The 11,574-nt window shown below is 40.7% G+C and overlaps 1 protein-coding gene across 3 annotated transcripts; it reads left to right on the forward strand.

The window, feature by feature from the left end:
- Positions 1-2,060: 2,060 nt before the first annotated feature.
- LOC148362455 (lithostathine-1-beta-like) lies at positions 2,061-6,104 on the forward strand. 3 transcript variants are annotated; one of them, XM_088339893.1, is made up of 8 exons: positions 2,061-2,157; positions 4,043-4,094; positions 4,183-4,245; positions 4,357-4,384; positions 4,476-4,561; positions 4,703-4,837; positions 5,676-5,781; positions 5,851-6,104. In XM_088339893.1, exons 3-8 carry the CDS (start codon positions 4,183-4,185, stop codon positions 5,928-5,930), a joined length of 498 nt encoding a protein of 165 aa, XP_088196019.1. In that variant the 5' UTR covers positions 2,061-2,157; positions 4,043-4,094; the 3' UTR covers positions 5,931-6,104. The 3 variants fall into 3 exon arrangements, with proteins under 3 accessions (XP_088196019.1, XP_088196020.1, XP_088196021.1); XM_088339894.1 differs by lacking the exon at positions 2,061-2,157 and adding an exon at positions 2,252-2,318; XM_088339895.1 differs by lacking the exon at positions 2,061-2,157 and adding an exon at positions 2,689-2,803.
- Positions 6,105-11,574: the final 5,470 nt, after the last annotated feature.

Here is an 11,574-nt window from a genome sequence, read left to right on the forward strand (position 1 = left end):
CAAAGACAATAATTGCAATGATGCCTATTTGTGTGGTATGCAACTTATGCAGTTGAACAATTTATTGTTTGACTCACCCAGTTTTACGCAATGTTCATTCTTGCATTTCTATTGGATTTTATTTTACTGAACCCTTGTTTAGTAAACTGGGTGACAAAATCACGTATAAAATTTGCGGGAGCAACACATTGAACAATTAATCATTTTGTTCAGACAACCTGACAACAGAAAGCATGTTCAAATTAGGGATATTTGACCAAAAATATTCAATAGAATTCATAGTGCACAAAATAAATAAGTGTGGTTTTGAAGATCAGAGCCTCCTTTTGCCATTTATTAAATTTAGAATTTTCTTCATAAAATGACAATTACCAGTAACATATTTCCAAAATAAGTTGATAGTAATGGCAGTGTTTGAAATAACGTCTGCCCGGTCGCCCGGGGCATGCATCTTTTACGTCGGACGTACAACTTTCAAAACAACTTTTTCAAATCAAACATTTGTTTTATTCAGATTTTGAAATCTTCGTTCGGTTTGGAAATTTCGGAAATTCGGTTTGTTTAGCAATTTGCATACTAAAAGACATCCTGGATACAAGCGACTGAAATTGGTCTCCTGTGCAGGGTGGCTGGTCTCTCTCTTAGAGATCGGGTGAGAAACATGGTCATACGGGAGGGACTCTGTGAAGAGCTTTCCTGATGAGGCTGTTGCCTCTGCGACCCAAACCTGGATGAGTGGAAAAAAATGGATGGATGAATAGAACTTGAGAAATAAGATTGTAATTATCATTTTTCTTTACATAGGCGAGATACATATTTTTTCCACAGTCTTGTGCACCTTTTAGGGTTGTGATGCTCCAGAGGAAGAACCTGTCTCTGAGTCTGTTCTTGTTTTAAGGGACTTGTAGCGTATGCCAGAGGGCAGTGGATCATAGAGGTGATGGCCAGGGCTAAGGAGTAATTTATGATTTGTTTGGTTCTGCCACGGTATTGCCCACCTGCAAAGTCCTCCAGACCAGGCAAAACCCACTTATGATTTTTGGGGCAGTTTTGTTGGCTCTCTGTAAGGTTCTCCTTTCTGCTGCCATGCTGTCATGCTACCATCTTACCACATCATGATGTTATAGACCAGAATGCTCTCTACTGTGGCTGCATCGACCAGCCGGCAGAGATGGGAAGCTGCGGGTGTTGCTGTCATGGACCTTTTGGACAATTTTTAGGCTCGAAGTTTTGTTGCAGTCATGCACTTTCTGGACAATTTTTTACATATTACCTGGGTTTGCTTTTTATTGATGTTCACGGTATTTTGTGTACTGGTACCCAATGCTAAATCTTTTGCACTCTGGTCATCTTGGAAGGTGAATTACCACTTGTGAGGCCCTTCTCAAGGTTGCTTATTTTCCTCATGCCGAGGTTTTGAGGTGTCTCAGCGCGGTGTGAAGTGCTGTGTTTATGGCGTGGTCAGTGAAGCGGTTTGCCTTGTAGGCAAACTGGTGGGGGTCCAGTGTGGGTGGCAGGGAGTCCTTGATGTGCTGGGACACCAACCTCTCAAAGCACTTCATGACCACAGTCGTTGAGGCTTTCCACTGCTGACTTCTTGGGGGTGGGAATGATGGTGGAGGTTTTGAAGCAGGGTGGGACGGTACCCTGCGACAGGGACTTTTTGAAGATGGTGGTAAACACCGCAGCCAGCGGATCGGCACAGTCGCTGAGTACCCTGCCTGGTACTCCATCCGGGCCAGCTGCCTTCCTGGGGTTAACAGTTTTCAGCACTCGCCTTACTTCATGCTCCTGAAGTGTCAGTGTGTTACTGCTGGTTTTTGGTGGGTGTGATGTGACTGTTTGTGGCCTTCAAACTTCAAAGCGAGCAACGAACTGATTAAGCTCCACAGCTAGTGAAGCATCAGCCCCAACAGTTGCCAGGTTGTTGCCTCTGAAGTTTGTGATGTGTTGTAGACCCTGCCACATCCTCCTCGAGTCATTTCCAGCGAAGAGGTGCTCGATCCTCCTCATGTAGGCTGCCTTTGCATCCTCAATGCCTCTCTTCAGGTCAGCCTTGGCCATGCTGTAAAGAGCCTTGTCTCCAGACCTGAAGGCAGTGTTGCGGTGTTTGAGGAGGGTGCACACCTCGGTGGACATCCAGGGTTTTTGGTTTGGGTAAACCCTGATTTTTTTTCTTTACTGTGACGTTATCCATACATTGTCGAATATAGGATAATACAGTGTCAGTGAATTCCTGGAGGTCATGATGGTCAAATACCTCCCAGCAAGTCCGGTGGAAACAGTCCTGTAGCTGAGAGAGAGCTCCCTTAGGCCATGTTTGTATTGTTCTTGTTAAAGGCTTTGTTTTTCTCCGGATGGGGGTGTATGAGGGGGTGAGGGACAGACAGAGGTGATCGGATTCAGCTAGGTGGAGGAGGGGGGAAACTCTGTACGCGTTTTTAAGCATGCCTGATTAAAGTCGCTGGCGTCGATAAAAGCTCCGTCGGGGTGTGCAATCTGTTGTTTATTGATAGCAGCGGGTAAAAGATTTAGCGCTATGCTAACCTTAGCATCCAGTGGAACGTAAACAGCTATCACAATGACCACAGTTAGCTCTCTCGGTAGACAGAAGGGTCTACACGATACTGCGAGAAACTCTATATCGGGAGAGCAGTGTGTGTCAATGATTCTGCTGTTATTGCACCACGCGTTGTGCACGTAAGCGCATAGACCCCCACCCTTGTTTTTACCGGAGTCTGTCTCGGTCGTGCCAGTGTAGCATGCGTCCTGCTAGTTGGACGGCAGCGTTGGGGATCTGCAGGTGAAGCCAAGACTCTGTGATCACAAAAATGTCCAGCATTAGCTCAAGTTCACCCATAGAAGTAGTTTCAATAGATTTTCTGCATTTAGAACCGAGCAAGGGGGGCTACCAATACATTTTAGTAGTTGTAGACCACTTTACTAGATATGCTCAAGCTTAACCAACTCGCAACAAAGCAGGTAAAACTGCTGCAGAAAATATTTTCAACTTATCTGAAGTGGGGATGCCAAACCTCTTGAAAGTATATAGATTTACCAAGCTAAGTTAATAATTCTCACAACATAACAATACAGTGATCAAATAGTGGGTTTTGAACAACAATGAACTGCAAAACACAAAAAGAATATTATCAATCAAATTTACTGAATGTCCCTGATTGCATCACACGCGAGAATCTTGCTGCCTATTGACGAAAACTGCAGAAGTGTGCCAAATTGACAAAATGAGTGCTGGAGAAATAAAATACAGACCAAAAGAAAATTGTTTTCACCTGCAACACATTCTGACACTGTCTTGTGGATAAGCTGCAGATCCGTAAATCTGCAGAACAGATAAGGCTCGCGTGCTGTGTGTAAACCTAATTTTTGTCTGTGTCTCTCTCAAGTTCGTGATTGAAATTATGACACAATTTGTCTATTGGCGCATTATGTACCCAAAATATAATTGTAAATAAAATTGTAATCCTGCAAAGTTATCCTTTTTTTAGCTAAATGTACCTGTAATTTGATAACATATTTTTTTCTTTAACTGTTACGAAATACAATTATATTTTATATTATACATGTATCCGGTTACTACCCAACCCTATAATGGCAAGAAACAGCATGCTGTTTCCCCTGTTCCCACACACATGAACCAAATTAGGCAATCTCACACCAAAATACTAGCGTGTTTGATACTTGCGCCTTTAGTACCGCGGCATTGTCCTCCAAAAAGTTCCCCTGCTCACTATCCGCCGAAAGCAAAATCCAAACACAAATGGTGACTCTCATTCCTAATCGCTTAAGTTGTTTAAAAAGAATAATAAAGAATCAGGAGTTTAGAATATTTAAAGGGAGCAATGTTAAATGTTGATTGAAGAAAATATTCGATAAATAAAATGTTCTTAAGGTTCTCTTTTTTTTAAAATGTCTCCATGGGATGAAGTTGCTAAACTTGTTTGTTTTCCAATTGTGTCACATGACACATTCCATACCTGACCTCCAAGTGTACAAAAGCAATTGACTTTGTCTTTGTCAGCATCTGCAAAGGTAACTGAAGAGGGCTACGAACTAAATTCACTCTTTTAACGGTATGTGTATTCCTGATTTAGAACATTGATAACCATTCAAAGGCTGATTTTAAGTACACTAAGTACTATCTTTCTTAATTTTCTACAGATGGCATTTGCTCTTCGCTTGGTGATCCTCCTTTGCGGGATCAGTGGACTGTTTAGTGGAGCCGTAAGTCAAAATATTTACACCTGTCCCCCAAAAAATTTTTGGGGACAACTTCTGAGGTCTTTTTGCTTAATAATAATATATTATTCTAACCAAATGTTTTCTCTTTTGAAGTTGTCTTTCCCAACAAAATTTACCAAAGGTAAGTAGCTTTGACTGAGTAATGTTTAGCGAAAAAAAACCCTCCCATGCCTTATTTTTTTTTCTAACACTATAAAATGAATGTATTGCAGATGTAATCTGCCCTCATGGATGGACTCAACTGGATTGCTACTGTTATATTTACCAGGAGGAAGCGAGGGGTTTTGCAGATGCAGAGGTACAGAAGAATCATTTACAATCAATCATACTGAACATTTTACATGAATGTTTTAGTCCAACGTGTAAATATTTTGCCAACTGCCTGGCATTTTTGCCCGAGTGAGATCAAGGTCTTTACTTTTTTCCTTCTTTCCATCAGGCTGTCTGCAACATCCTAGGCGGAAATCTAGTTTCTATCCACAATGACATAGAAAACGCTGTCGTTCAACAAGTGATTGTGGCGGGTGAAAATGGGGATACCGATGCCTGGATTGGACTCCATGATACAGTTTTGGTGAGACACTGACCAGAAAATAACCTTATCAAGCTTCAAACTCATACCTCGAAATCTAGTTTGACTCAGTTTTGTGATAAAATTATTTTAAAAACTTTGAAATGTTAACTGCTTGGGTTAAGGCGGGCAGGGTCAGCAATAAGCGGCTTTTTGTGGCTCTCCCACTTTTTCAAAAATGTTTAATAATAGAAAATGATATGGTACCTGTTAGAGGACGAACATGACACAAACATTGATAATATATTCCAATGTATTTACAGTATATGTTGCTTTCTTCATAACACTTATATGAGGCATTTTCATTTTTTGCAGCCCAAGACATTGATTTTTCTTTTATTATTATGGCTCTTTCAAAGTTGTAGTCATTAGCATTGGCTCAGTCCTTCTCCTAGGGCTTTGGGAATACCCCGAATATATATATGTATATATATATATATATATATATATATACTGGTATATATATATATAAAACCAGTTCAGGGTGTCCCCTGCCCACTGCCCAGAGATGGCTGGGATGGGCTCCAGCTCCCCGCGACCCTAATGAGAATAAGCGGTACAGCTAATGAGATGAGATGAGATGATTTATATATATATATATATATAGTGTGTGTGTGTGTGTGTGTGTGTGTGTGTGTGTGTGTGTGTGTGTGTGTGTGTGTGTGTGTGTGTGTGTGTGTGTGTGTGTGTGTGTGTGTGTGTGTGTGATTTCATTTTGTGCGGCTGAAAAATATGTATATATTTTTGAGGTCCCGTATGGTATCTTTCAACATTTTGGGTTGCCAACCCCTCGGGTTATTATTTTTTATGTATTTTTATATTGTAACACTTGTGGTTCCAGGAAGCTGACTACATCTGGACAGATGGTACACTTGAAGATTTCGACTCATTTGCCTCGGGAGAGCCCATGACCGCTACTGGAGACTGTGTAGCAATGTCTGAGACAAGTAAGTGATATCAATGACCAACTTGTGACCATAAAACAAAACTAATATGTGAAATTCTATTCCTTATAGGTGGGGATTGGGCAACTGCCGCGTGCGCAGACCTTGACGAGTATGTCTGCAAGAAGGCCGCGCACATTATCAGCCACTGATCCTTCATTTTATCTTCCCGCCTTCTGTTATGAAGACTCATTGGAAACCTAGTTTGTTTACTATAGCGTTTACTTTCAATGCTCCTTGTAATCTGTTTTTTAATCATTATTCTTTCACAAAATTGGAACATAAGTGAAGATTTCAAGCAAATAAAGGTATTGGTGTGCATCAAATATTCATGTTTCTTTCGTTGTTTCCCAAAAAGTACTGTGTCTAACCAAACTAATATATTCACTCATACCTGTATATAGTATATGTTTCAACACTGATGATTGGTTTCTCATAGGCCTTAAATTGGAATTTTACAGCGGGTTGTGGAATCACGATATACAAGTTGGGCAAAATGCCGCCTAAGCAAAAAATAGCCTTCCACCACCCACCACCCCGCATTATTGCCTTCTTTAAATAGGAAAATAGGTTTCTTTTTTGGGGGGGAAGCAGCACATTACTTAGCTGCTGAATGCCAACAACGGCATGTCCCCGCAGACCTGGCGCTATTATCAGCGGTGTGGTTTTTTGTTCTCCTCTGAATTCATTACGTCACGTCTTTTGGGATAATGTAATTCAAAATAGAATAGAATAGAATAGAATAGAATAGAATAGAATAGAATAGAATAGAATAGAATAGAATAGAAAATAGAATATACCTTTATTGTCATTGTTACAAAATGGGTTAACATATTGTGACAACGAAATTGGGCATGACACTCCAGTTTCACACATTCACAGTGAGTTAAAAAGCCAAGAAGATAAAGGAACAGAGAAGATAAGGTTATAAAACAAGGAGGGTAAGGCTATAGTTATAATTTACATGATATTTACACAAGAAATGTCGGCATGTAGGATGTTACATACAGTTGGTATCGTAATGGTTGTGCAGTTTTGCATTTGGTGCAAAACTCATCATAGTACAAAAAAATAGTCAACATATGCATTGGTGCAAACATAGTCATCATAGTGCAGAAAAAAATGGTCAACATTGTGCAAGGTGTGCAGTCAACATGTGCAAGAACATAGACATGAGTACCATTTTACATTCGTGTGAGGTAGTGTTTTTGCAAGAGTTTTTCAGTTTTTTTTGTACAGTGTCTGTTTTGAGCAGTAAACAAACATAGTGCAGTCAACATGTGCAAGAACATAGACGTGAGTACCATTTTACATTTTACAAAATAGCTACTACCATATAGTTAGATAGCGATTACAGACACAGGATTTACTTGGCGCCGATAGAAAAGGGGAATTGGTGAATGCGTCAACCGACTCGTGTCTCTCTCGAAACGAAACGGCACTGTTAGCCGTCTCTTGGAAGTGGGAGTCGGCTACCCGCCAGTTCCCTCTGAGACGGTGCTTTTCTCGATTCGTAAAAATGCAATTTCAGAGATTTTGTGCTGTTGAATATTAATTTGTTGAGCATAAAAAAGGTTAAAATTGTTTTGTATTTAATATTTTTCTTTGTTGATTTGTAAATATCTTATTTCATATTTCATTTGTTTTTACAGTGGTAACATTTAAGGGTTGATTTTACTTTGTTTTTACACTTTTTAGGTCATCCATAACAATATATAATAAATAGTAATATATGGATCAAAAAACATAAAAAAACGGAAGAACCATTTGGGAGCCGAAAGAGACAACTCTTTTTAGTGAGCCCAGCAGAAAAAGCTGGTTCTCAAAAAGAGTCGGAATTCCCCTCTCTACAACAGATCAATCGATCACTTTATATTGTTTGCTGCTGATTGTTATTTGATTATATTTTACTGTTTTTATTTCTTGCACCTTAAGTGTAGGATAAATCCGTTGCTGGTGAGAGGCAATAAATATTTCTACCTGTTCTTCTCTATTCAACTGACTCGAATACTGCTAAGAAAATGTACAATTCTTTGAAATACAACTTCTTTTCAAAGTAACAGAAATTGTTGCTTTTTCTGGTAACTGGATACTTTTACTATAGAGAAACTCAGTTACTAACACACTTTCTATTTGGGAGAAGTAGTAAGTAACTATAACTAATTACATTTTAAAGTGCTGTGCCCAACACTGCTCAGGGTTGACATGGATGACTCAACACAGTGTTTTTGTTTTAACCAATCTAACTTTCAGTAATTACTACAACTCAATCAATCTTAACAAAAATACATTGAATACATCTTTTCTCAAACCATGAAGCTGAATTGTTTGCATACCATCCAAACCAAAAATAAATCTGTCATTGTTTCAAGCGGTACTTTATTTTCTTACAGATTCATTCCAACCTGTAACTAGTCGAGCTATTGACAAATAGGCTACCTAGGTGGATGTACGTGGTATGATTTACAGAGGGAAATGCTTAACTACCATAGAAAAACACGTCAGACTTGAAAGTTGCTTTAGAAAACAGTATTTTAAGGCAATGAAATTGTCAAATAAGACTCAATAAAAACACAATAGTAAAAAAACACTGGCTCTTTTAGTGAGCCATGCCGAAAGAGGCGGTTATTCAAAAAAAAAGCTGTAATTCCTATCCCTATTCCAGACCCTTTTAGAGTACTAAATTTACTGTTGAAGGCAAGAACTTAAAATGAACGTCTCTTTGAAGATGTTGCCAAAGCCAGGTGCCTCGAACAAAGACACTGTACTTGTATTTATTTCTCTCTTTCTCTCTCTCTCTCTCTTTCTCTCTCTCTCTCTCTCTCTCTCTCTTCCACACCTTTTCTCCCACTCTCTGTCTCTGTTTCTTTCACTCTCTGTGTCTCTCTTTTTCTTTTCCTTTGTTGCTCTTTGTCTCTTTCCCTCTGTGTCTTTTTAACTTCTTTTGCTCTAACTTCATTTTTTCCTTTTCTCTCTTTTGTTTCTCACGCTCTCTCCCTCTCTCCCTTTTTTCTTTCTTCGTCCCCCCCTCTTTTCTTTTCCCTCGCTCTTTCTCCTATTTCTTCGTCTCTCTTTTTCTTTCTCTTGAATTTACTAGTCCGGCCCCCGACAGAATGTTTGTTCTATCGTGTGGCCCCCGTGTTAAAATGAGTTTGACACCCCTGCTTTATGTGCTCTTCGCAGAGCACTGTGGGTTCCAGCATAATCAGGTGTTTTGATCATGTCTAGCCAGAAATCTGTTACTGTGATGTGCTGCGGGAATTTTTAATTGTTTCCCAGGTCGACTTGCAGTTGCAGCTTTGGTGAAATGGATTTAATTGTGTTTGCTTATACTGGTTGCTTGGGCTATGCTCTCAGCACCTGTTTCTAGAACCTGGTCATGGCACTGCCGATAGCGACCATTAGCCAGGGATCTTGGGCAGCAACTGAGGAGATATTCTAAAGAAACACTTTTTGAGAAAAGGGGGCAGGGGGATGTCTCACTCTTCCCCCACAGATGAAGTTTCACTGGTCTTAGGAGGGCATTGTAAGCTGCCTGTACAAGTAACTGTACAGGGTGAAAGATAGCCTGCATGTTGTTTGACCTGGTCGTTTTGTGCTGTAACGTGCTCTCCCACCTTGTCCATGACCTCTTCTGCCGGGGTCCACCATGTAGGCTCTTATGAGCGTATGGTGAACACATGATCTGGATGGGGGGCCCTTTGCATTCCACATGCAGAGCTTTAATCACCAAGTTCATTGCCAATGTGAAAAGGATAACGAAGATGGTACAACTTGTTAATACTGTATAAGGCAATGTCAGTCTGACATTACTGAACCAGAAGTGAACCTGAGCCTGAATTTGGCGTAATCCAGGATCAGGTCATGAGGTGTAGTACAAGCTCAACTAGTTTGTGCTGAATGGACCTATAGGCTTTAGTCAACTCCAACCACAACACAGCAAGGTCATCTCTGTTTACATGGGCCTCCCTGTTGAGCTGGGTGACCACACCAGTGTGCCCGAGGCAGCCAGAAGTTCCGGGAATACCACGCTTCTGGAAGAAAGTGTCGATGTTGTTGTTATTGAGGAGAAACTCGGTCAGACTATGCTTTTATTTTGAAGGCATCTTGCCAAAAGCATTCTAGTTAGAAAAGTCCGCAAACACAACTAAGCAAGGATTAGAAAACTTTATGAAGTAAAAAAGCATCAACTGTTGTGCAGCATGCATTCGATGGGTTTTGTAATGTGTGTAATATATTGCTTGCTTGAGTTCTAATCAGCATTAGAGGACATTCTTTTGGGGGTGTTTGAAATAATTGGACCTCCGTTTATATATTTGTTGTGATAGCAAAAACAAATGTGCTTGTGCATATTATATACCACTTCATACAGTTGTGTGATTAAAGGTTAGCAGTTAAAATGTTTATCTTCTGTTAAATATTACAACATACTTCATTGGAGGCTTTCATTCAGTTTATAATGTTCACTTTATTCATGATCGTTAGATCAATCTTGTGAGTAGTATTAGTTAAATATACATAAATATAACATTTCAATTCATTGTTTGAAAGTGGTAACGTTATAAATGAGGAATTAACATACAGAAGGATAACTTTGAATTTTGATTTACTTTCTCACAGCTTTTTTGTTGCCACATTGTGCGTATGATGAGAATGGTTCTTTAAATATATCACTGTGAAGCACCAGTTTGAAAGTATGACCATCATTCTGCTGGGGATGCTGCAGCTACTCTCCCTCTTCACCAGATTTCTTTCAATGTCTTCTACAGGTGTCAGTGAAGGTCTGGGCAGTGCTTGTAAGCAAGGTATTGTACACCACTGGGGTCTGGTGTAGAGGCTGACCGGGCCACCTTGATGACTTCCTCAACCTCCTTCCGACTCAGCTCTGAATCATTGGTCTCAACTGTTGATGGGGCAGGGCTGACAAGAGCTTTGTACCTCTTCTTCCCTCAGTGGATCAGCCATTGGGTTCTTGAGGAAGTGGTTCACTTCTTCTCTTGAGCACTCAAGCTGGCCACTGTTTTTGTACCCATTCAACCACTTGGCAAAGCAGAAGGGATTGGCAATATACGCCGCCTTCTTCCTAGCTCGCTCTCCTCCCCGTCTCTTGTGCCCTTCTGCAGAGTTTTCAGTTATGTCTTCAGGATCTTATGCAGTTTTGCCAACGGTTGCTTCCCCTCCTCAGTAGCTCTGTATAAAGCTCCACGCGCAGTTGATGTATAATTTTTGGGCTCAGCGGTTAATGGTGTAGGACGTGGTCTTGGTATTGTCTTTTTCAGTCGAGCTGAATCTCATAGCTGGTGATAGTGGTGATCATAGCTTGAAGTCTGCTGTCAACATGTTCTTTGGCAGTGGCTTGGACAATCTTGGCCACTTCTTCATCGAACTACCGTGACCCTCACCCTATGCTCACTGGGGGCCATTTCATCTGCTGTTGTGGAACTACTCTGCTGGCACGAGACTGGACTGGGATTTGTGGGTTGCCTATTGTACTGGCTTCCTCCTGCGTCTCACCAGATCCAGGACCTGTGTTTTGTACCTCACTCTACCGCTTCAAACATTTCATTGTGGTCTGACTGGGCAGTGGTACCTTGCCGCAGATACATGTCATGATCATAGACTATTCGTTTGCAAGGGTCAGTAACCTTTAGTGCGTCTAATTGGAGATCTCGTCCTCCCCCTGTCTAAGGATCTCTTAGGGGTATTTGTCTTAAGGGCTTTTTGTAGCTTTTGCAGTTCCTTCTCACAACAAATACAGGCTGGGGTGCTACAACAACCTGTCCTAGGTGTTGTCTT

This window comes from Urocampus carinirostris, chromosome 7, assembly GCF_059441175.1.
Source record: "Urocampus carinirostris isolate Australia breed hairy pipefish chromosome 7, RoL_Ucar_1.0, whole genome shotgun sequence".
NCBI lineage: Eukaryota > Metazoa > Chordata > Actinopteri > Syngnathiformes > Syngnathidae > Urocampus > Urocampus carinirostris.